Genomic DNA, 25,905 nt, shown 5'->3' on the forward strand with positions numbered 1-25,905 from the left:
AAAGAAATCCTTGAAAGGCTGTTGTGATGCTTATATTACGAGACATAACCACTACCTGCCTTTTTAAGCCTCTACTGAGGGACTTGCAGCTGTGGGTTTATCGCTGAATACTTTCTTGTGTCTCTGAGACTGCTCTCCTTGTTGGCTTTAAAAAACATTGATATTGAGAATATTGAATTTGCATATACAATGATCAGAGGGTGTTTAAGTGAGATTGTTAGGCAATAATCCCATATTGAGAGTTTATTTCACTCTCTTGGCTGATAGATAAAAACACAACAAAAAGTCTCTAATAAAAACTTTTTGGCTTATTATCAGCACTGTCTTTTTGACTGATTTCATAATTTTCATGAAAAAGCATCAGCATGTCTAGAGTCTAATGCAACCTATTTGCTGAGTTGGAAAATGGACAGAGCATCTTTATTTTACTAATTTTATGTATTTGGATAAATTAATTTTATGCAACTATTAAATGTGGATTTGTTCTAATTGTACACCTTTTGAAAATAGAAATGTATGAGAATTTACAAAAGAACTTAAATACTATTTAGCTAAACTACTTAAATAACTAGTTTCTCTCTGATTGAAAAATGTGTATATACATATATACATACATGTTTTTAGATGGTAGGTTAAGCTCATGCACCTCTGTTTTTCTTCTCCTTAATTGCTTGGAACTTTATGTATTGGCCTAATGCCCATATTTGCCATTTTTCATAATTTAACATTTTCCTATTTTATATAGGCATTCTCCTTATATGGAGTCTACATTATTGACAGTTTTGCTTGGTTTAAAAATAAGCTTCTTTTGGCTTTTTTTCCTGAACAAAACTTTGCAAACCTTGTGTATTGTGAAATTATTTGAATGTGCTTATTATAAAAATACTTGAACAAATATTGTCTGTACATACTACATTGAAAAAGTCTCCATGATGGAGGCATTTGAAAAAGTCATAGTGAAAACATTTTGCAGGCCTGTCCAAATGGTGCAGACTGCATGATCTAAATAGTTAGTGAATGTTGGAATCAATATCTGGAGTAGTATGGAGAAGGTGGGCAAACATTGGGTGGGGGAGAAAGGGTTGTCTACACTTCATCTCCCATCATTTGTATATATTCTATTGCTCTAAAAATACTGTAGATGCTAAAATCATTCTTACAAATACGAGAATATTTTTCAAAACTTATCAACTCCTAACCAAAAAAAAACCCCAAAACTTATAAACTGCTGTTAATTCCTCTGCTTGACCAACCTAACCTGCTATTTTTTTCATCCTCTCCCTTCTCTTTTGTGTTTGTTTAGCACTTCTGTTTGGTGGTGACCCTAATCCTGCTCATCCTAAACACATCGGGAGTATTGATCCCACTTGTAATGTGGCTGATGTAGTGAAAGGTAAGGAGACCAAGGTAATGTTATGGATTGTAATTCAAATAGGATTGTTGTTTATTTGAGGCAGCTTGGCTAGAGGGTTATGTTGCTACATTGTCTGCTGATGCATCAGGCCCCTCTGGTCCCAATCCACTTGATCCAAATATGAAACATTATTTCTAGGTAATTCAGGGGAAGATGCAGAATTAGTAATGCTCAAAATGTGAGTTTCTACTTCATTGATGAGCACTTTTTTGTAGTGCTATCTTAAACAGTGAACATTTGTTAGCTTAAGAATGCCTAAGGTTTTTTTGAACAAATCAATTTTATTGATACATATTAATACAGCAGTAATCCATCCAACATGTACAATCAGTGGTATTCAGTATAATCACATAGTTATGCATGAACCACTTCAATTATTTTGAGCATTTTCATTACTCAAGTAATAATACTAAAAAAACAAAAACCAAACCAAACTCATCACCTCTCAGTCTCTCCATGCTTCCCCTGCCACACATAGCTGCTATTCTGTTTCCCTTTCTCTAGTTTATTTGTATTTTTATTTTGTAAAAACAGTCTTATATATGCAATATCATCCATATTCATATTTTACATGAGGTTTCATTATGTTATATAGTCCCCTGTTACATTATTTTAGCTCTCCTTCTAGTAATATACGTGTCATGATACTTTCCCTTTCAGCCACTGTCATACCCATATAATAGCTCTGCTAGTCACAAACATCATTATTTAGAGCCTAAGTTTTGATTGTCATTATTACCTGGAAATTTCAGAGATCATGGCGCCTTATTATAAAATTAGGCTGAATTCGCATATTTGTAGAATTTAAGCTTCTTTCTTATATGCATCCCTAGTTTTAGAATGTACTTGGCATGCAGACGTCCCTGTTTATTGGACGTCAAGCTAGACATTTTTCCAGTAGCCTCAGGGTAGAATAGCGCCCTGTGACCCTAAGTCCTTGGTACCTGGGCACTTTGAATTTGAACAGTAGTTCTTCATTATTCATCTAAGATAAATGCTATCTCCAGAAATTATTCCCAGTTGTAAGTGATCCACCAGGTTCCTGTACTTCTTCATTTGTCTCCAATATTATGGTTACTCTATGCAGCCTCCAATCCCCAATCTGTCCCCTTCTCCAGATCATATCTCTTAACGATCACTCTTGTATCCCTCCTCAAAACTCCCTGTTCCAGTTGTCATGACCACAAGTCTCCCCAGTCTTCATCAGGGCTCTCTGTTGCTTGGATTTTTCCCGAACTGTGCAGCTAAGTAAGAGGCAGTAGAGGGTCTTGTCTCCTTGGTATGGCTCTCAAGCCCACCTCAAGCAGAGTGACCTGGACTATTGCAGGAGGACCAAAGAAGTGGTCCAGAATGTACAGCTTCCCCAGTGGGGAGAACAGCCCAGACATTCAGCAGCCATGGTGTAGGAAAACTTGAGCTATTTGTTTACCTTGGGCATTCCTAAACCAGGAGCAGGGATCCATATGTCTGCTGACCTTAGCTTAGTCTAGGATTGTCAAGCTATCCTGGCCTCTCTTTGGTTAGAAAACATTTACTCAAATTATTTCACATATAAGGTGAATAGGCCCAGCCTCGGCTCCCTGCAAGAAGAGTCTTATAGGTCTCTCTCACACAAGACACCCTGTGGTTGATCATAGCCTCTGCATGCCTCCAGGGAGGCAGGGAAGCAGGAGAGCAGGATTGGTCTTGTCGTAGCTTAGATGTTTATTTAGCCTTAGTCTAATGACTTTTATGAATCAGAAAACTTGGCTGAGTCAGTCAGTTACCCCTTAGAGAAGAGTCACAAATGCCATAAGGGAAAAGTGCATTATTATGTATTTCTTGTGCACCTCTTCAATTGTAAACAATTTGAGATCAGGGCTTGTGTCTTACACTTCCATTATAACTCTCATAAAATGTAATTATTGTGCCTGTGTAGATGATCAATAAATATCCTTTGGTTTGATAAATCTTAAACCTTTTGATAATTTACTTTCATAAAAAGCAACTTTATTGAGACCTAATTCATATGCTGTACAATTCAGTGGTTTTTAGTATGTTCAGAGTTGTGCAACCATCGCTACAATTCAAGAGCATTTTTATTACCCCCTAAAGAAACCCTGTACCCATTAGTACTCACTCCCCATCCCCCCCACCCCCTTTTACTTAGCTCTACTAATCTACTTTCTATCCCTCTAAATTTGCTATTTTGGACAGTTCATATAAATGAATTATATAATATGAGGTCTTTTGTGACTGGCTTGATTCACTTAGCATAATATTTTCAAGAATCCATGTTATAGCATGTATCAGTACTTCATCCCTTTTCATGACTGAATAAGGTACCATTGTATGGACAGACCACATTTTATTTACCTGTTCATCAGCTGATAGGCATTGGGTTAACTGGGTGACTGTGGGCACTTTGTTACCTCTTTGTGCCTCCATTTTCTCATCTGTAAAATGACACTGTTAGTAACTTACCTATATCATAGATTAAATTAATTAATATATGTAGCACCCCTGAAGCAGTGCTAGCATGTAGTAAGAGCTATAGGCAAGTTTCTTAGAAGTATTCCTTGGGTATCATAAGTACAAGTCATTTGGCTTCTCATTTATACCATTGATTATAATAACTTGGTGCCTCTTTACTTTTGTTTCTGGCGTAAATTATAAAATATTTTAAAAAGCTATTTAGGGCATTTATAAGACCATTGACAATTTAAACCCTGGATATCTGACATTTATAATTATCATTTGGGGAGCGGATGTGGCTCAAGCAGTTGAGTGCCTGCCTCCCACATGGGAGGTCCCAGGTTTGGGTCCCAGTGCCTCCTAAAGAAGACAAACAATGAGCAGACAACAAGCAAAAGCAAACGAGCAGGAAGTGGGTGTGGTTCGAGCAGTTGAGCACCTGCCTACCACATGGTAGGTACTGGGTTTGGTTTGGTTCCTGGTGCCTCTTAAAGAAAAAACAAATGGAAAACAAGCAGACAGTGAGCAAAAACAATGAGCAAATGGGCGCAAACAATGAGCCAAAAAAAAAAAAAAGCCAAGCAAACAGCCAAGGGCACCATCTCCGGGGGAAATGCATTGGTTTATAAAAAATATATATCATTAATTTTTTAGGTATGATGTTGGTATTGTTATTTTTTAAAAGGAGTCCTAACTTAAATAGGTTTATTTAAAAGTATGTACAGATGATATAAATGACATATGGGATTTGCTTCAAAATTATATGAAAGGAGGGAAGTAAAAAAGCTTAGACATATGTTGAAAATTGTTGAGGCTAGTGATGGGTTCATGGGGAGTGATTCGCCTATATCTTCTACTTTTGAATTTGTTTGAAATTTTTCAAAATCAAATTTTAAAACAGACTGATACTTAACTATCTCAATGTTTCTTCACAAGTAAAATCTTTCACTAATTTTAGGGAGATTTTCACCAAGAGTAGTACAACCAGATAAATTATAGGGGCTCTATGAAACCGTTAATGACTTCCGTAGAGGAGAGAACTAAAGCAGTGCTTATGGGAGCCATGTGCATAGTAGGAGAATGGGATGAGGAATCTGCTGTGTCCTGCCCCTTGAGGCAACCAATCTGTCATCTTCCAGTACTGCTGTCTGTATTGACTTGTTGTACTTAATATATATAACCTGGTGTTATTATTTGTACTTATGTTGACCTCTCTAACTGGGGTGTAAATTTCTAAAGCCCTGGAATTACTCTTCTCCACTTTTGTATCACTCCTTTTACAGAACTTTGCACCAAAACAAGCCAAAAATTATATACAAAATAGTTCAATAAACGTGTGAAAGGGAAAAAAATGGAAGTTCATACCTAAAACCTACCTTCTGCTTTCTTTGTCCCTTCTTCTTCACAGTTTTGTCCATGGGCTTTGAAATCCCCTTTTCTTCTCACTCTTCCTGTACTCAGTCACAGCTTCATCTTTACTCTTTCTTCTGCCCTTTTTTTTTTTTTAACTTCATACCCTGGGAAATCACTGTTGTACTGTGAGCAGTTTTCTACACCCTGTTATTTAATTGTTCCTACCACTTGTTTAGCATAACTCTCCCATGCACTTCTACCACTCAGAACCCACCCACTTACACACACACTGCTATCCCCACCCTCACGAGGTAAGGAAGAAGAACTGGCGTGCTCCCCATTTCCCACTGCATCTTTAAAACCATGTTTTTCATCTCTCAACAGCCTATTCCTGTAAGGAAAAGAAACAATGGAGGGTGATTTCAGATTCTGAAATGCATAAATGCTGTAAAGCAATACCCACATAATCAACTCTTATGACATCCTTCATTCCCTTCATAAATCACATTGATACCCACAGGATACTAAATCCTCTTGGCTTGTATGTATTTTCTAGAATGCTTTTGTACTTCGTCCATCTGGTGAGGTATATGCTTAGTAAGGATCACTTATTTGTACCTAAGCTTTTGATGTAAGTCATGTTGTGACTAATTTATTTAAATATTATATAAACTAAAGAAATACTGAAGTGCCCTGAAAGGACTTATTTTCATTAAAATCAAGTCAAATATTTCAGAAAGATTAAATAAAAGGAAGTCTCTTAAAAAGTGTAATTAAATTACTATGAGCAAGATAATTAAGATGATGGGGTAGCACAGAGTAAAAGTCTTAGAAGGAATCTGTACTCAGATTGCTTCATAAGTACTTTAAGTTTATTATACTTTAAAGAAGTAGGAATTGGAATTCATAGATGTATCATTTATCCCAGAAAGATGAGCTAGAACTGCAAACAGATCCATACTCAAAAAAGAATAAAGACAAAAAAGATTTAAAAATAAAAAGCTTTGTGGGGAGCAGATGTGGCTCAAGCAGTTGAGCTCCCACCTTCCACGTGGTTCAGCTCCTAACACCTCCTAAAGAAGACAAACAGTGAGAAGACGTTGAGCAAACACAACAAGCAGACAAGAAGCAAACACAAACGAGCAGGGAGCGGCTGTGGCTCGAGCAGTTGGGCGCCTGCCTCCTACATGGGAGGTTCCGGGCTTGTTCAGTTCCCGGGCCTCCTAAAGAAAAAACAGACAACGAGAAGATAATGGACAAACAAACAAACAAACAAAAAACAATGAGCAGACTGTGAGTGCAAGCAATGAGCAAACAGATAAGGGAGCCATCTCAGTAGGGGCGGGGAGAGCTTTGGCCTTCTATGAAATGATTAGCAGAAGAATAAATTGTATATTCAACTGAGCATTTTAAGTTAATATTTATGATAGTAATTACAGTTCTTACTTTTCCAACTTTTTTGTTAATCAAATAACTCCTGTACCAGTTGGATCATTTAAGAGGGTTAATACCCTATTACCAAAATAATAAAAGTGCTCATTGAAGATGATTTAAAAAATGTGGGAAAAGAAAGAATAAAAATTACCTGTCTTCATAACCCAGCAAGAACAATTTTATAATTCGAATTTATACCAAATTTACAAATCATTATTTAACTGCATATATCATTCATAAATTTTGTTTCTACGAAATCCATAGTGTTCACATATTTCTCCATCTGCAGCACTAATACCTATCACACATTACCTTCCTGGATGAATTCAATACCTTACAGTCATAGCCTCTATCCCGCCCTCCGTATCAATACTGTTGGAGTCCTTCCTGTATCTGATCTGTTACACTCAATCTGTATATTCAAATGTTTTTTCCAGCCAAGTATATAATCTTTATTCTTCACTGGAGTATTGACCCTAAATCAACCTTTCATGGTGAAATGAGCTGGATACCCTAGGAGAGAACCCAGAGATCTCTTTTCTCCCTGTCAACCTAGGTAAATTTTAACAGGTTTCTGTTTCTTTATAGGCCCAACTCTTAATTCTCTGAGTATCAGACTACCCAAACAGCAGCTCTTTCTAGCTTAAAATAAGACTGACAGAGAACAAACAAGGCAGAGCTTATCCAAGTCCACCAGAGGTCAAAAGGCCTGGAAATTCTTCTATCTTTAGGTAAAAGGCACTGGAGTTTCTGTATTTAAATGTCCTGGAGGCAAAAATCAGAAAGTCTCAAAAGTTCTGGGCCTCACCAACTTTTCTTACCAATGTCCTCAAGTGTTGTCAAGGAGAGGAAGAAATGGATGTCAGGCACTTCCCTTTACGTAGTGGAATCTCACTGCCCCCTTCTTTTTAGAGCAGTTGGTATTTTTGCACTGGCTTTTTACCTGCTCCCTGTATCCTCTAAGATTTCTCAGTTAAGCTTCTAACTCAGTGACTCTATATCTAGCCTGTACTTCCTTCATTTTGTTTTAGGAAGTTGGATGTGGAGAGAGTAGGGATTCTGGGTTTTAATGATAGTTCCATTGTTCGTTTTCTCAGCTGTGAAGATCCTGCATATTTTAAACATAGTTTTATGTCCAAACTAAATGACCTTTCTGTGAATAGATGTGTGTTTTATAGCTGTAAGAAGCCATAATGAACTAACAATGATCCCCATACTTAGATCGTTGAGAAAGATTACAGAAAACTTTTCTGTAGAAGAGTAGGGAAAATATTTTTATTTTTGACTAGACAGTTGTATAAATGTGTAAAAATGAGGTGCATCTTGCATAACAGTAGTTGAATGTGCAGAACACTGAAGCATGCCTTCTTGTGCTTATTTAGCACATTAATATCTACCTTTACCCATCTGCAAATTATAGACTCATGGTAGTGAATGCTGGAATTAGTATTGTAGAGCAGTTCCTATTATCCTCTGGGAGGTACCTTCCATTGTGACCCTTTTCCCTCCTTTCTTTGTAAGAAACCAGGAACTAGAATGGAAAGTCCTGTGGTAAGATAATTTTTTAAAAGGTACAATCTTAAATACTTGTTACAAAAGCCAATTCTTACAACAATGTTAGCTTGCCTGTGTTGTTCATGTATGCTGTTATTGCTTGGCATAATAGCAAACAAATGGCACCCTAAGAGTTTGTCATTATTCTGGTTCAGAAATAATGTCTTGTGCTCTCACTTAGGGCTCTTCAGTTTGCAAGTAACAGAGACCCACTCACACTAGGTTCAAGAAACAAATTTCTAGTTATGGGAAGATGGCAACAGTAGGAAGCTACAGGAATCGGTTCCTTTACCAGAACAACTATTAAACAGGCAGGAACTGTCTGAATCAACTATTTAGAAACTTTAGAATCTAGTAGAAGATGCTATGTAGCATCCAGGGAAGAGTGGGAGGAAGCTGGAAAATTGTGGTAAATAATAGTAAATTGCACTCTCCAGGCGGTGGCTCTCACTGCCCATACCCCACATTATGGCAGGCTGGATCATCCCCAGCCCCTGGTGCAGCTTGCTAGTTCCCCAAGGTCCCAGGGTGTGCAGTGCAAAATTACTAATCACTGCTTTTGATTATCTACTTCAGATTTCTGGGGGCCCAGCCCTGAGGGCAGATATTGTTCCAACCTGCCCTGGGCAAAAACAGTAGAGGAACCTTAGAGACCCCTCTTCAAACTATGGAAAACAGTTAAAAGGCTACATTTACTGAGCAAGTACCAAACCAAGAAAGTGCAGCTTCAAAGATCCTTAGGAAAAGCTAGCCCCTCCCTCATCCCCTCATCAGGTTGGTGTGGAGCCAGCCGGGCTTCCTTTGTAGGTCCCTGGCCTTGTTCCAGCTGGGAAAGACTGACTTGGGAAACTCTTCTGCTCATCCCCCTCTCAGAATTTGCACTCCCAGTCAAAAGCAGCTTGAGACAGCAAAAGCTTTGTAAGAAACAGTTGAGTTGGTTGGCCTGGGACAAAGGCTTACCTGCTTTAAGTTCTGTAATGGAGCACCTAGGAGAGGGAGAAGGTCTGTTTCCTAGGGAGCAGATGGTGCGTGGCATTCAAATTGCTGCAAACAAGGAAACTCCTAAGGCCACTAGCAAACACAACCCCAGGACAAGACGCAGGCCCAGGAAAGATAGTGGAGGACCTTGCATTTTGCATTTGCCTTGGGCTGACCTTGATAGGAGGGACGAATGTTGAAGAAGAGCTCTAGCCAATGCAAAGACAATTTGCAAAGACTGTGAAAGGTGTTTTTTTGCATTGGTTTGTTTGGTTTTGTTAGATCCTTGCATTTAAAAAAATCTGTTATATCATTAGCTGGATACAAACTCAAGAAGCAGACAGCTCTGGGACTAAATCCCAGAGTTAGTTTGAATTATTAAAATGCACAGTGTGCAGCAAATGATTCTAAGACAAAGAAACAGGAAATGGTGGTCCATCCAAAGGAAAAGGATAAAAAAACCAGACTGTGACCATACCAAAGAGTTTTTAAAAAATGATTTTCAGTATGCTCAAAGAGATGAAAATATAGTAAAGTGCTAAAGGATATTAGAAAAACAATAAATGAACAATATGAGAATCTCAATATAGAGATAGAAATTTTTAAAAAGGAGCCAAACCAAACTGTTGGAGTTGAAGACCACAATAATGGAAATGAAAAATTCCCAGGAGGGTTTCACCAGCAGATTGGAGCTAACAGAAGAAAGAATTAGGGAAGCAGACTTGGCCCAATGGATAAGGTGTCCGCCTACCACATGGGAGGTCCGCAGTTCAAACGCTGGGCCTCCTTGTCCCGCGTGGAGCTGGCCCATGCGCAGTGCTCATGCGCTCAGGGAGTGCCCTGCCATGCAGGGGTGTCCCCCGCATAGGGGAGCTCCATGCACAAGGAGTGCGCCCCATAAGGAGAGCCGCCCAGTGTGAAAGAAAGTGCAGTCTGCCCAAGAATGGCGCCACACACGGAGAGCTGACACAAACAAGATGACACAACAAAAAGAAACACGGATTCCCAGTGCCGCTGATAAGGATAGAAGCAGTCACAGAAGAACACACAGCGAATGGACACAGAGAGCAGACAACTGGGGGGGGGTGAGGGGAGAGAAATTAAAAAAAAAAAGAATGAGTGACCTCACAGACAAAACAATTGAAATGAATCAAGTTGAGGACCAGAAAAAAAAAGGCATAGAAAAAGCAAAAATAGCCTAAGAGTACTGTGGGACGCCATCAAGCTTAGCAATATACACATTTCGAGAGTCCCAGATGGAAAAGGAGAGAAAGGAGCAGAAGGAATATTATTCAAAGAAGTAATTACAGAAAACTTCCCAAACTTGGCAAAAGATGTGAATATTTGCAGACCAAACAGGATAACTTTGAAGAGAAATACACCCAAACACTTGGTAGTCAAACTGGAATGTGAGGGACAAGGGAAGAGTCCTGAAAGCTAAAAGAGAAAAGCAATATGTTATGTACAAGGGAGTCCCAGTTACATGGAGTACTTATTTTTTCATCAGAAACTATGGAGGCAAGAAGGTAGTGGGTTGAAATACTTAGTGCCAAGGAAAAACCATTGCTAATCAATAATTTTATACCTGGTGAGACTTTCATTCAAAAATGAGGGAGAGATTAAGGCATTCTCAGATAAACAGAAGCTTAGAGAGTTCGTTATCACTAGACCTTCCCTACAAACAATGCTAAAAAGGAGTTCTTCAAACTGAAAGGAAAGGACACGGGACAGTGGATCAAAGTGGCATAAAGAAACAAAGACCTCTGGTAAACATAGACATTTGGGTAATTATAAATACCAGTACTATTTCTTGGTGTGTAACTCCACTTCTTACAGATGCTAAAATGAAAGTGCACAAAAAGTTATGATAAATCTGTAACAAGTACCAAAAAAAGGGAGAATGGGGGCATAGGAACAGTTTATGTGTATGCTGTTGAAGTTAAGTTGGTGTCAAGTAAAAAATGACTGTATAATTAGGATGTTAAATTCAACCCCATGGTAACCACAAAGAAAATATATGAAAAACATATCAAGGGAAGCAAATGTGGCTCAAGCAATTGAGCCCCCACCTACCACACAGGAGTTCCCAGGTTTGGCTCCCAGTGCCTCCTGAAGAAGACCAGCAAGACAGTGAGCTGGCGCAACAAGCAGGCCCAGTGAGCTGACACAACAAGATTACATAACAAAGGAGACGCAAAGAAGAAAGACAATGAGAGACACAACAGAAAGCAGGAAGCTGAGGTGACTCAAGCATTTGAGTGCCTCCATTCCACATCGTAAGTCCCAGGATTGGTTCCTGGTGCCTCCTAAAGAGAAGATGAGAGAAGCAGATGTGGCTCAAGTGATAAGGCCTCCACCTGACATATGAGAGGACCTGGACTCAGTCCCTGGGGCCTCCTGGTGGAGAAGAAGAGAAAGCATGACTGCACGATGTGCCAGTGCCTGTGTGATGAGTCCAGTGTCCATGTGGTGAGCCAAGTGCCCACATGGTGAGCTGAGTGCCCATGTGGGTGCCTGTGTGGCAAGCTGAGTGCCCATGTGGTGAGCTGAGTGCCCACGCAAGTGCCTGCATGGTGAGTCAGTGCCTGCACAGTGAGACAAATGCCCATGCAAGTACTTGTGCGGCAAGCCGAGTACCCACATGAGTGCCTGCATGGCAAGCCAAGTGCCCCCGTGGTGAGCCAGTGCCTGTGCAAGTGAGTCATGCAGCAAGAAGATGATGTAACAAAAGAGAGAAAAAAGGGAGAGTCAGGGTGAAGCACAGCAGACACCAGGAACTGAGGTGGTGCAATTCACAGGGAACCTCTCCCTACATCAGAGTTCCCCACAATCGAATCCCAGTGAATCCTAGAGGAGAAAGATGGGAAGACAAAAAAAAGAGAAATAGATACAGAAGAGCACAAAGAAAATGGACACAGACAGCAAAAACAGCAGGGTGGGGAGGGGGAGGGGAAGAAAAAAATAAAAATTCTTAAAATTAAAAAAAGCAGACAGCAGACACAGCAAATGGACATAGAGCAGATAGCGAGTGCAGACAAGGGGGGAATAAATAAATAAAATAAAATCTTATAAAAAACATCTAGAAAGAAATGAGAACGTCTTAATATGGTACAATACAAAAAAATCAAATACGAAAATAGGCATTAGCAGAAGAATGGAGGGTCAGAGAAGACTAGCAAAGATGAAATAACAAAATGGAAGAAGAAAGGCCTGCATTATCAGTAGTTACTTTAAATGTAAATGAGGGGGGTGGGGGGGTGGGGTTGAATGGGACCTCACATATATATTTTTAATGTAATATTATTACAAAGTCAATAAAAAAAAATGTAAATGGAGGGGAATCAGTGTAGCTCAGTGGTTGAGTGCCTGCTTCCCATGTACAAGGTCCCAGGTTCAATCACTGGTACCTCCTTAAAAAAATGTGAACGAATTAAACTCTCCAGTCAAAAGGCAGAGATCGGCAGAATGGATTTTTAAAAAATGACTCAACTATATGCTGTTTACAAGATACCTTAAATTCAAAGACATAAGCAGGTTGAAAGTGAAAGGTTAGAAAAAATGTACCATCCAAGAAGTAATCAAATGAGAGCTGGGGTAGTTGTACTAATATCAGATAAAATAGACTTTAAATAAAATACTATTACAAGGGACAAAGAAGGGCATTATATACTGATAAAGGAGTCAATTGAACAAGAAGACATAACAATTATAAATATGTATGCACCTAACAGCAGAACCCCAGAATATATGTAGCACTCAGTATGGATTTTGGTTAGGAAGGTGATATTAGACATGTCTTATTAGAATTTCTTTGTAACTTAAAAGGGTTTCTAAAGACCAGCATATCCATGACTTTTGTAATGCTTTATGGTCATTTATATTTACCTTCGTCTGGCAGTGGCTTATTAGACTTGAGCTTTAAGTTTTGTTTTGTTGTTTCCTTTGTATTCTCCTAGAATATAAGCTCCTTAAAACTAGGGACCTTGGCATCTTAATTTTTGTTTTTTTCAGCACTCACTAAAATTCTTCCTAGTCCAGCCTCCTATGAGATATTTGTAAACAAATAGTTGCATGTATTTGAGACGGGCTAATATTTTTAGAACAGAGTCCTGTGATGAGTTTTGAATAGGAAAATCTTATAATAAAATATTTAGTAAAATAATCTCCATAATCTATTAAATTTTCTCGTGTGCTTTTTCTTAACATTGATTCATGGCTAGGTTAGATCTGCTGTGCTAGTTGCTGGGAAAACCCTCACCCTTCTCTTTATGACTTGGCCTTTTGTTTTCAGTCTTGTGGGTTTGCCGTTTAGATAGTCTAGCCTGTGGAAGTATCCATATGCCACACCCACAGTGTGGTTAATTATTTTATTTATTTTTTTATAAAGATTTATTTATTTCTTTCCCCTTCCTCTCCCTGCCCCCCCAGTTTTCTGCTCTCTGTGTCCATTCGCTGTGTGTTCTTCTGTGTCCGTTTCTGTTCTTGTCAGTGGCCCAGGAATGTGTGTCTCTTTTTGTTGTGTCATCTTGCTGCGCCAGCTCTCCGTTTGTGCGGCGCCACCCCTGGGCAGGCTGGACCTTCCTTCGCGCTGGGCAGCTCTCCTTACGGGGTGCACTCCCTGCACGTGGGGCTCCCCTACACAGGGGACACCCCTGCGTGGCAGGGCACTCTTTGTGCGCATCAGCACTGCGCGTGGCCCAACTCCACACGGTTCAGGAGGCCCCGGGTTTTGAACCGCGGACCTCCCATGTGGTAGACGGACGCCCTATCCACTGGGCCAAGTCTGCCTCCCTTAATTACTTTATGATCAGCACCTTATATTACCCTTGAAAACAAATTCTTAAAATAATATCACTTGTGTTAAGTGGCAATAATAATCATTCCTTAATTTTTCTTTTTAAAGATTGGTAGTAAATTTTTGCTCATATATATATTGCAGATAAAAGTAATCTGGTCAATTACATTAAAATTTTTTATTTCTAGGTTAAAAAAATGGAAAAGTCCTAAAAAAAACTTATTATATTAATAAGTAGAAGTTAAATTTTACTCTAGGTGTAATGAAAATAAATTTATAACCCAGGAGTTGAATTTTGGTTATGATGGTAGTTTTTTTAAGCTTTTTCATTTTTATGTTAAATTATTTTAAACAAAATTGTCCTGTTTGAGTATATGTGCAATCATATACCCTAATACCCCATGATCATTCCTGTCATGAGAGAAACAGTGGCAGAATTAATGTGGCTTTGATTTTCCATTTCCAGGCAGGCGGTTCCCAAATCTGGCTGCCCAGTTTTTAAAGTGCAGATTTCCAGTCCTCAACACAGAGTTCATAATCTATACTCTTTATAAACTTGGTAATGAATTCTACCAACAGCCAGATTTGGGAACCATACTAGGCCTCTAGATGCCAGCCTGACCAAAAAGAACATCTCTCTAATTGACCTTACCTTGAGAACTTTATCATGGGCCAGAGGATTGCTCCATTTAACAAATACTTATTAGGTGGGTTTTGTGTCCAAGGCATCATGTGCCTTGAGAGTTTATAGAGATGCATATGAATATGGATTTGGCCATTACTGCCCTCAAAGTGTTTTTGCCTGGGTGGTATATATGTGTCTTGTAATTTCTTGGGTGTTTCAAGGATCATGATGATATTTTTAATTATAGCATTGATACAAACTAATTTATAGCGTTGCTTAAAAAATTCTTTTCACATGTTTTCTTAGGAACCATACTGGGTCTTTTGAAATTGAAGCTGGCTGTTTCTATGTGGGCTCTACCATTCTCCACATATTATATTTGTATAGTACTTTTTCTTGACAGTACTATCATAATCTCATGCTACTGGGCAAGCTAATAGCAAGAGAAGCTAGCACATTTGGGAGGGTCAGATTATTTTCCTGTGCTATATTGAATTGAAAAGCAATGTTTAAACATCTTTAAAGGTATTGTATACTTGGAAGAATTGTTCTGTGGAGACTTACTGGTTTTGTATATGGATAATGAACCATCATTTTTAGATTTTAGAATTTGTTGATTTAAGTAAAGTGGCCTTGATAGTTCTTTGTTGGCTTGGTGCTATCATGTCACTAGGTGGAGATGTAGCATTGTTGGGTGGTATAGCCAAAGCAAAAAGAGTGTCTTGATTTTTTTTCTTTTTAAAAGATATTTGATGAGGCCTATTATAACATTTTTTTTAAAAAACTTGTAAATTTGGTATAATTCTAAATTTTAACTCTTTAGAGTTTAAATTCAATCCTAATTTAATGTCTACTTTCACACTGATCAATTTTTTCCTCTCACTGACAATTCCTTTTTGCTATTCCTCATTAAATCATCTTGTCAGAGTCATTCTAACATCTCTATCTGTGATATGATTCTTTATAGCAATTTAATTCTAAAAGCTTAATAAAATAATCAGAATTCTTACTCCAAGGCCAAACAATATATAAACTTTTCACTTGGTAGCAGTGTAAGGTAAATGAACCAAAACTTAGTCTGAATATACCCTAATCTTATCTTTGTATTATTTTAGGTTTGATAGTATCAAATTTTAACATTTTTCATTTTAACATTTATTCTTTAGGGCATCTTCTTTCCCCTTATTTCTTTCTTCCTTTCCTTCCTTCCCTTTTTTCTTTCTCTCACCTCTTGAATCTTAAACAAGTACCTATTCTATGTACAGTATCCATGTGGGGAATATAAAAGAAGTACACATCTGTCTACAAAAGAGCCAATACCCAATTGAGAACATTTCAGATGTGCCCCTGAAACTTTTTAAAGTAATCTGAATATCTGATCTTTAGAAAGTGTAAAGGTGAAACAAAAAATGTTCTTGCCTTGAAAAAGTATGGCAGTTCCTCAAAAGGTTAAAATTACCATAGGATCCAGCAGTTCCCTCCTAGGTGACGTGAAAACATGTCCACACAAAAACTATAGTCATAGATGCATTGTTCATAATAGCCAAAAAGTGGAAACAACCCAAAAAGCCATCAACTGATGAACAGATAAGCAAAATGTGGTATATTTGTACAATTTATACAAAGGACAGCTATAAAAAGGAAGGAAGTACTGATACCTGCTACAATGTGAATGAAACTTGAAAACATTATGCAAAGTGAAAGAAATCAGTCATAAGTGACCACATATTGTGTGATTCCATTTCTATGGAATGTCTAGACTAGCAAATCTACAGAAACAGGAAGCAAATCCATCTTTGCCTAGGGTTGGGGAAGGTAGGTAGTGACTACCAGTGGGTATGGGGTTTCTTTTTGGGGTGATAAAAATGTCCTAAAATTGGATTGTGATGATGATTGCACAATTCTGTGAATATACTAAAAACCATTGAAATCCATCTTTGCCTAGGGTTGGGAAGGTAGGTAGTGACTACCAGTGGGTATGGGGTTTCTTTTTGGGGTGATAAAAATATCCTAAAATTGGATTGTGGTGATGATTGCACAATTCTGTGAATATACTAAAAACCATTGACTCTTACACTTTAAATGGGTTGATTGTGCAGTATATGAATTATATTTCAATAAGCTACTTTTTTAAGTTAAAAAGAAAGTAAGTTACCAAAAGATTTAAAATTTATCAAACCGGGAAGCAGACTTGGCCCAATGGATAGAGCGTCCGTCTACCACATGGGAGGTCCGCGGTTCAAACCCCAGGCCTCCTTGACCCGTGTGGAGCTGGCCCATGCACAGTGCTGATGCGCGCAAGGAGTGCCGTGCCACGCAGGGGTGTCCCCCGCGTAAGGGAGCCCCACGCACAAAGAGTGCACCCCGTAAGGAGAACTGGCCACCCAGCACGAAAGAAAGTTCAGCCTGCCCAGGAATGGCACCGCACACACGGAGAGTTGATGCAGCAAGATGACGCAACAAAAAGAAACACAGATTCCCGATGCCGCTGATAAGGATAGAAGTGGTCACAGAAGAACACACAGGGAATGGACACAGAGAGCAGATAACTGGGGGGGGGGGAGGGAAGAGATAGATAGATAGATAGATAGATAGATAGATAGATAGATAGATAGATAGATAGATAGATAGATAGATAAAATTTATTTATCAAACCAAGAAATATTTATTATCTCTTCAGGCACTGTACTGAGTGTATGAAAGTTACAAAACAAGTGTAACAGACAAACTTGGATCTCAAATTGTAGTTTAAGAGGCACACATGAAATATGGAAGAATGGACTTTGCTTTATGAATTTGTTCTCCCCATCCCTCAGGATGTAACCGCCTAAATTCTCTTTTTCAGCTCTTTCTGTAATGGCCCTGGTGTTGTTACCCTGTGCCTTTTATTTCTCCTTTCAAGAGCAAACTGTTGCTCTTCATACTTTGGTGATAAATATCAGCCCCAATCTGATACCTTTAACCAACTTAAAGGACATTTTTAAGCAATAGTGGTGTCTCCAGTAACTTAAATTTTGTGACCCATCGAAGCACTCATTTATTCAGCAAATATTTATTGTTTACAAATAACTCTGGCAAATTCTAAGACTTGACATTATTGTTTTTGAAATCACAACATATTATCTTGTTGCTGCAATTTAATCAGGTTATATAGTGTCCTGAAGTACAATCTTGAGTTCATAGATTTTTATGAAAAAAACTTTTTGGGAATAATTAAAAGTTAAACAAATATGCACTTGTTATACAGCTAGCTATATTGTCACTTATCCAGTGTTTTGATAATAAGACAATGTTATGGTCATTAAAGGTTTAAGGAAAGCAGAGCAGGTGCAGCTCAGTGGTTGAGTGTGTGCATCACATGTGGGAGGTCCCGGATTCTATCCCCAGTAACTCCTTAAAAAAAAACCACAACTTTAAGGAATGCGATACAAAATATAGATCTCTCTTATATATGTAATAGAATAATAATTCTATTCCAAAAAGCTCTAGTTTTTTAAGGCAATAGTTGATTAATTCAAAATCAGCCAGTTTAGAAATTCTTTTTTTATTCTATAAATATGTATATATAATAAATACTTGTTTGTGCCTCCATTATTAGTGCATCAACTAAACTTTTTTCTTTCTTTGCAGATGCATATGAAACAGCCAAGATGTTGTGTGAACAGTATTACTTGGTAGCCCCAGAGCTGGAAGTTGAAGAATTCAATGGTAAGGAACAAATGATTTTAACTTTAAATATGAAGGCGCTGACTAAAGAAGTGATTATACCTGAACTGTATTTCTTTGAGGTTCCAAAATTTTGCTGCTGTTTTATCTTTCATATCTTTTTAAAACTTTCTCTATACCATAGGTAAACTGGATTGACCAAGGTGTATTGTTGTAAGGAGATTTTGTTCAGGCATTAGACCCCAAAGTTCTTGGCTTAGAAGTAATCAAGTAGAGAATGCACAAAGGTACGAACAGGCAGTTCTCTAACAAATTCAGACAGTCGATAAGCATATGGAACCGTGGTTAACTTTACTATTAATAGTCAAAGAAGTACAAACAGAAATAGAGAAATGTTATTTTTGTCTTTCAAAATGGCAATGATTAAAACGTTTTAATGCTTTGAATTGGTACTCAGAAAGATACACTCCCACCATCACTTAAACGTTTCTGGTATAAGTTTAAATTGGTACAGCCATTCTCAAAAATGCTAACAACATTCTTGCTCTTTGGCCCAGTAAATTAATTAATTAATTATTGTATTCTTTGCCCACAGAAAAAATTGTATAAGGAAATAGAGATGTACACTGATTTACTTATGTACAAGAGTGATCAGAGTGGTTTTGTTATAGAGAAAAGTTAGAAAACAAGTCACATTTTCCATAATAAAGGATTATGTGAATAAACTATGGTACACCCATAAGATCCTAGGCATGCATTAAAAAATAATGCTTTAAACAATAATATATGGGAGAAGTTGAGTGTTTTTTTTTTAATGCGGGCTATGAAAATTTGTATTAGTGCAAATTCATTGGAAAATATTTTGAAGGATTCATACTACCAAAATATAAACAACAGCTCTCTAGATAGTGGAATTATAGCTGATTTTTGTATTATTCATATGATTTTGTAGTTCTTTACAAGTTACTTTATTTTTTAAAATTTTGTAAGTTACAGAAGAGACATGCTCATTTTAAGAATAGGCAATACTGAAATGTAGAATAAAAAATGAAAGTACCCCCTTCAGTCGCATACAGAGCTTTGCTTTTCACATATATGAGGTTCAAAGTATACATGTTCTATAACTTGGTGTTTTTTTGCTTCACCTTGAAAATATTTGCCTGTACTAATGTCATTTATAGATTAACCATAGTGTAGATTGCCAGTATTTATTTAACCATTTCCCTATGGGTGGACATTTAGAATTTCCAGCTTTCCTGTATTACATTTAATGAGCAATAAAAGGGGTGTGTGTGTGTGTAAATTTGTGAACACATGAAAGTTTTTCTGTAGGTTAGATTCCTGGAAATGGAATGACTGTGTCTTAGGTTATGGGCATTTACAATTAAAGATACAACCAATTTCCCTCCCAAAAATATGCCCAAAATGTAATTCTCTTATAATGAAATAAAAATGTGAAAATACTTTAGGCTGCTGTCAAAGGACAATTGCCTGTACATTCTGCTTAGACGGTATGGAATCAAAGCTGGTTTTCAAAGTCTTTTGGGTTCTCTGGGAAGGATTGTGTCCCTGTTTTGAATCAATACACTATCAGAACCAAGTGGAATTTTCTTGAGTATTTCTGATTAGAAGCATCTTAAAATTCTCTCTGTTTCTTCCTACTGACTAGGACACACCTGATCTGTCTAGATTTATACTTGTCAATCAATGGAATGTAAATTCGCAGGCAGTAAGAAATTGCTCTTTTGCGTTAATGGCAGCCTCACTCACTCTGAAGTCCAGAGCAGCAAGCCTGTTCTTGCTGATTCCAGGGTGCCAGCTGTGTCAGCACATTTATTACCAGCCCAGGCTATCATGCTGGGCAATTTACCTCACCATGAGAAGATTTTTACTATTTTTGGCAGTATCTCATGAATGATTTTTCTTCCATTTTCCTTTTTATTAGAGAAGTTGTGGGTTTACTGAACAGTCATGCATAAAATACAGGATTCTCGTATACCAGCCTATTATTAACCCCTTGTACTGGTATGGTACATTGGTTAAAATTGATGAAAGCACATCTTAATAATTCTAAAATTGGATTGTGGTCTTTATAATTGTACTATTAATTATAGTCTATGGTTTAACTTAGGATTCACTGTGTTGTGCAGTTCCATGGATTTAAAAAAAAAGTATTCTCATAGCATATATACAACCTAAAATTTCCCATTAACCACATTCACATATATAATTCAGTGCTGTTAACTATGTTCACAATGTGCTACCATCATCACTATCTCTTACCACAACTTTTCCATTGTCCCAAATAGAAACTCTGTACCTATTAAGCCTTAATTCTGTATTCCCTACCCCACCCCACCCCCTGGGAAACTATATTCTAGATTCTGAGTCTGAGTTTGTTTATTCTAATTATTTCATATTTACTGTATCTGTCCTTTTGTGTCTGGCTTGTTTCACTCAACATGATGTCTTTAGGGTTCATCCATGTTGTCACATATCAGAACTTCATTACTTTTTATGGTTGGATAATATTACATTGTATGTGTATACCACATTTTGTTTATCCAGTCATTGAGTAATGAATACTTGGGTTGCTTCCTTCTTTTGGCAATTGTGAATAATGCCAATATGAACATTAGTGTGCAAATATCTGTTTGAGTCCCTGCTTTAAATTATTTTGGATATATACCTTGAAGTGGGATTTACAGGTCATATGGTAAATTACTTCTGTACTTCTGAGAAACACCAACCTGTCCACAGTGGCTATACTGTTTTACATTCCCACCAGCAATGAGAATGAATGTCTTCTATAACACTTGTAATTTTCCTTTTTTTTTTTTCCAGGAGGTACCGGGATTGAACCCGGGACCTCGTACATAGGAAGCAGGTACTCAACCACTGAGCTACAACCACTCTCCAATTTTTAAAAAAATAGTAGCCATACTTGTGTGTGGGAAATGGCACATTGTTGTGGTTGTGATTTTGCATTTCCCTAATGGCTAATGATGTTGAACATCTTTTCATGTACTTTTGGCCATTCGTATATCTTCTTTGGAAAAATGTCTTTTCAAGTCTTTTTCCCATTTTTAAATTGGGTTGTATATCTTTTTGTTGCTGAGTTCTAGGATTTCTTAATATTTTCTGGATATTAAACCCTTATCAGATATGTGGTTTCCAAATACTTTCTACTAAACATTCCAAGAATAATTAGCTAGCACCAGGCCCACTCAAACTCTTCCAAAATATTGAAGAGGAGGGAACACACCCTAATTTATTTTGCAAAGCCAACAACATTACCCTCATACCGAAGCTAGATAAAGCTCTACCACAATAAAAGAAAACTACAAACCAATATTCCTTATGAACATAGATGCAAAAATCCTCAAAAAGTACTAGTAAACTGAATCCAATTGCACATTGAAAGAATTATACACCATGATCAAGTGGAATTTATCCCAGGTGTGCCAGGGTGGTTCAACATAAGAAAATCAATTAACGGACTTTGGCCCAGTGGTTAGGGCGTCCGTCTACCACATGGGAGGTCCGCGGTTCAAACCCCGGGCCTCCTTGACCCGTGTGGAGCTGGCCCATGCGCAGTGCTGATGCGCACAAGGAGTGCCATGCCACGCAGGGGTGTCCCCCGCGTGGGGGAGCCCCACACGCAAGGAGTGCACCCCGTAAGGAGAGCCGCCCAGCGCCAAAGAAAGTGCAGCCTGCCCAGGAATGGTGCCGCCCACACTTCCCGTGCCACTGACGACAACAGAAGCGGACAAAGAACAAGACGCAGCAAATAGACACCAAGAACAGACAACCAGGAGAGGGGGGGAAATTAAATAAATAAATAAATCTTTAAAAAAAAAAAAAAAGAAAATCAATTAATGTACTTACCACATTAGCAAAATGAAGGGGAAAACCCACATGATCATCTCAATTGATGCAGAAAAGGCATTTAACACAATCCAGCACCTCTTCTTGATAAAAACATTTAGTAAACTGGGAATAGATGGGCACTTCCTCAACATGATAAAGATCATTTAATGAAAATCGCACAGCTGACATCCTACCTAGTAGTGAAAGACTGATAGCTTTCCCTCTAAGATCAGGAACAAGACTAGGATGCCCACCGTCACCCATTATTTAACATTGTACTGAAAGTTCTAGCCAGTGTACTTAGGCAAGAAAAAGAAATTGAAAGGAATCCAAATTGCAAAGGAAGAAGTAAAACTTTCCCTATTTGCAGATGACATGATCCTATATACAGAAAATCCTGAAAAATCTGCAGCAAAGCTCCTAGAGCTAATAAGTGAATTCAGCAAAGTGGCAGGGTACAAGCTCAACACGTAAAAATTGGTAGTGTTTCTATACACTAGTGATGAACAATAGGAAGAATAAATCAAGAAAAATATCAATTTATAGTAACAACTAAAAAGTCAAATCTCTAGGAATAAATCCAGCTAAGAACATAAAGGACTTGTACACAGAAAACTACATGATGTTGCTAAAAGAAATCAAAGAAGACCTAAATAAATTGAAGGCTAATCTGTGTTCGTGGATTGGAAAAGTATATCTTGTTAAGGTATCAATTCTACCTAAAGTGATTTAGCGTCTGAATGCAATCCCAGTTATGGAAGGGAAAGAGGCTCCAAATAGCTAAACCAATCTTAAAAAAGAAGAACAAAGTTGGAAGATTCATACTTCCCAATCTTAAAACTTACTATAAAGCCACAGTAATCAAAACAGCGTGGTGCTGGCATAAAAACAGACATATAGACAATTTAATTGAATTGAGAGCTTAGAAATCAACACTTATGTTTATGGGCAACTGATTTTTGACCAGGGGGCAAAGACCACTTAATCGGGAAAGAATTGTCTCTTCAACGAATGGTGCTTGGAAAACTGGATGTCAATTTGCAGAATAAATTGGGCCCTTACTTCACACCATATACAAACATCAACTCAAAATGCATCAAAGTCCTAAATATAAGAGCCAGACTATAAAACTCCTAGAAGAAAACATAGGGAAACATCTTCAGGACCCTGTGTTAGGCAGGTTTCTTAGACTTCACATCATGAATGATTTTTAAAATCTTATTTCCCATCATGAAGATAAATGAACAGTGGTTGTTATGGGTAGCCCTTAGTTTTCTCTTGCTTTGGTAATGTATATTTATAATTTCTTGAATGTCAGCACTCTTTGTGAGCATGTTTAAGGAATTACTTTAGCTCTAACAAGTTCCATATTAGAGGTATTGGTTGGAGGTTGGTCCTTAAGAAGATGCTGTTGTTTTATAATGAGAGCATGTGTGTTTCCTGCTTTTATGAAAGCTACCTTTTTTCCTAGGGAGAAGTCAGGTCCAGATTCTTAATAGATTAATTTTCAGAGCGTGTATAGACTAACATAGTACCCCTTTTCAAGATGCTTTTATTGTACAACAGGTATCTTTAACAGTAGTCAGAGAGTGATATCACTTGCTGCTTGGTGTTCAGGACTTCAGAGTGAGTGAGGCTGCCTTTAACCCAAAAGAACAATTTGTTACTACCTAAGACTTGGAATTCTACTAGTTTGATATTTAATCTTCGGTTTCTGAATTGTCATTTTTTATGGGTCTGCCCTGATAGAGTAGTAACTGGATTATATAGAATATACTGTGGGAACACTATCAGTTTTTATCAGTAGTCATTAGAATTCCAAATATAGGGGGCAAGATATAGTAAAATTTCCTTTATGATTTCTTTTCTGTAACACTTTTAGCAGAAGTATTGAAATAACAGAATTTTACTTATCTTGTATCAGGTTTAAAATATTTCTGACTAGTCATCTGTGGCAATCCATAATTGGTTTCTCCAAAGACAGAAGCAGTTTTATCATTCTTACTTCAACATTCTCATTCTCGAGAAATGAGTTGTCACAACGTTAAGCAAATAAACATTTTGCCTTACCTTTTTTAGTATCTGTATGGTAAGGCAGCATGGCTTAGGGGAAAGAGGTGAGCTTTGTAGCTAGCCAGCTGGAGGGAAACCCAAATCTGACACTTGCAAGATGACACTTAGACAAGAACTTTGCCTCGGTAAGACTCAGCCTCCTCATCCGTAAGCTCACCCTACAGGATGGTGGAAGGGTAGAGATAATGTCTCTAGTGCTTCAAGTATAGCACCTGACACATAGTAGATATTTAATAAAGAGTGGCTATTGTGAGCCAGGGTTGACTTGGGAAAGATAAGACCTATCGTCACTGTTTGTATGTCTTCACTATTGCTGGATTAGCCTTGTCCTTCAAGAAATAATTCATAGCTATGGGTTTGGGGAGGAAACATCAAAATTTTAATTCATACTATGTTTATTTGGTTATAAGAGCATTCATAGTAAAGGTATGCATCCATTCTTGGACCTTTAACCTCTGGTTTCTCCATATTGGATACTTTTGTGGATATTTTCAGTCAAGTAGTTCCATATGACTATTGAAAAGCCATTACTGGTAACCCTATTAATTCTTTAGATATTAATTCTTAATAATGGCCAACATTTCCTGAGTATTTACTGTGTGACAGGCTCTACGTGAACTAGTTTATCACCATTATCTCATTTAATCCTGATATTAACCCAGTGAGACATGCACTGTCCCTCTTTGAGAGATAAAATGCTGAGGCCCAGGTAGGTTAATTAACTTAATATAGCTGTTAAATGCCAGAGTCAGGGCTTGATCCCAAGTGTGTCTTTGCATCATACTATCTACTGTTTTTAATATCCTTTTCCATTGACTTTGGGACTTGATTAGCCATTTTTAAATTCCCAGCTACTTTTTCTCTGAAATCCTTTTTTTTCTCTGCTTAGCTGACAGGTTTGGGTTTTTTTTCTGCATTTTTTAGCAGAATTATCTAAAAACAAATATCCTAAGTAGAGTTCTATTGCTATTTATTAAATGTTGTTTCAACTAGTAGTATTTGGAGTAATGATTTGCAAAATGTAGACTTTATTATTTCTTGAGGTTTGAGGATGAAAAACCTGGACCATTTTGTCCACTGACATTTTAAAATGTACCCTTAGAAAATTCATATTCCATTTGTGTCTGATTTTAGAAAGTCAACAAACATCTATTAAGGACTGACTACTTAATAGCCACTGGACTCAGGATTAGGGAATATTCTTGGACAAAAACATTTTATGTGGTTTTAAAAGAAAGGAAAGCAATCTAAACTATAATGTTCCCAGAGATAAGTACAAGTAATTGAACTTGCTTTCAAATGACAGCTGGAGAATGTTGGTTGAACTGGGGGGAAAAAGCTATAAAAGATATTTTAAGATTAGAATTTCCTTGGAATTTGGCATGAGAAAGTTGAATACAGAAGGATGTTTATATAACTTATCATGCATTTTGGTACAAGCCAGACTAAGCATTCAGCTTGCTCCTTGGGCCCCATTAAATGACAGTAAAGGCATACAAGAAAAAACAGCATGGGAAATCAGAGGGGCTCATCAGTGAACCACAATCCCAACTCCTGAAAGAAGTTGACCAGCCGAGGTATGCTGATTAATAGAACAGAATAGAACTCAGGAAGGAAGAAACTGCAGCAGAGATGGCACCTCATTCACCAAAGATTAACCTTGAAGGATGGCACTCTTGGAACAGAGCC

The 25,905-nt window shown here is 37.7% G+C and overlaps 1 protein-coding gene across 2 annotated transcripts in view; it reads left to right on the top strand.

Moving 5' to 3' along the window:
* Positions 1-25,905, top strand: part of PDK3 (pyruvate dehydrogenase kinase 3) — a 74,443-nt gene that overhangs the window by 30,339 nt on the left and 18,199 nt on the right. For both annotated transcript variants that reach the window (XM_058291202.2, XM_071213236.1), the window contains exons 5-6: positions 1,304-1,393; positions 18,238-18,315. In XM_058291202.2, coding sequence (XP_058147185.1) covers positions 1,304-1,393; positions 18,238-18,315 — 168 coding nt within the window. The remainder of the gene's footprint in view (positions 1-1,303; positions 1,394-18,237; positions 18,316-25,905) is intronic.

This window comes from Dasypus novemcinctus, chromosome X (assembly GCF_030445035.2).
Source record: "Dasypus novemcinctus isolate mDasNov1 chromosome X, mDasNov1.1.hap2, whole genome shotgun sequence".
Lineage (NCBI taxonomy): Eukaryota > Metazoa > Chordata > Mammalia > Cingulata > Dasypodidae > Dasypus > Dasypus novemcinctus.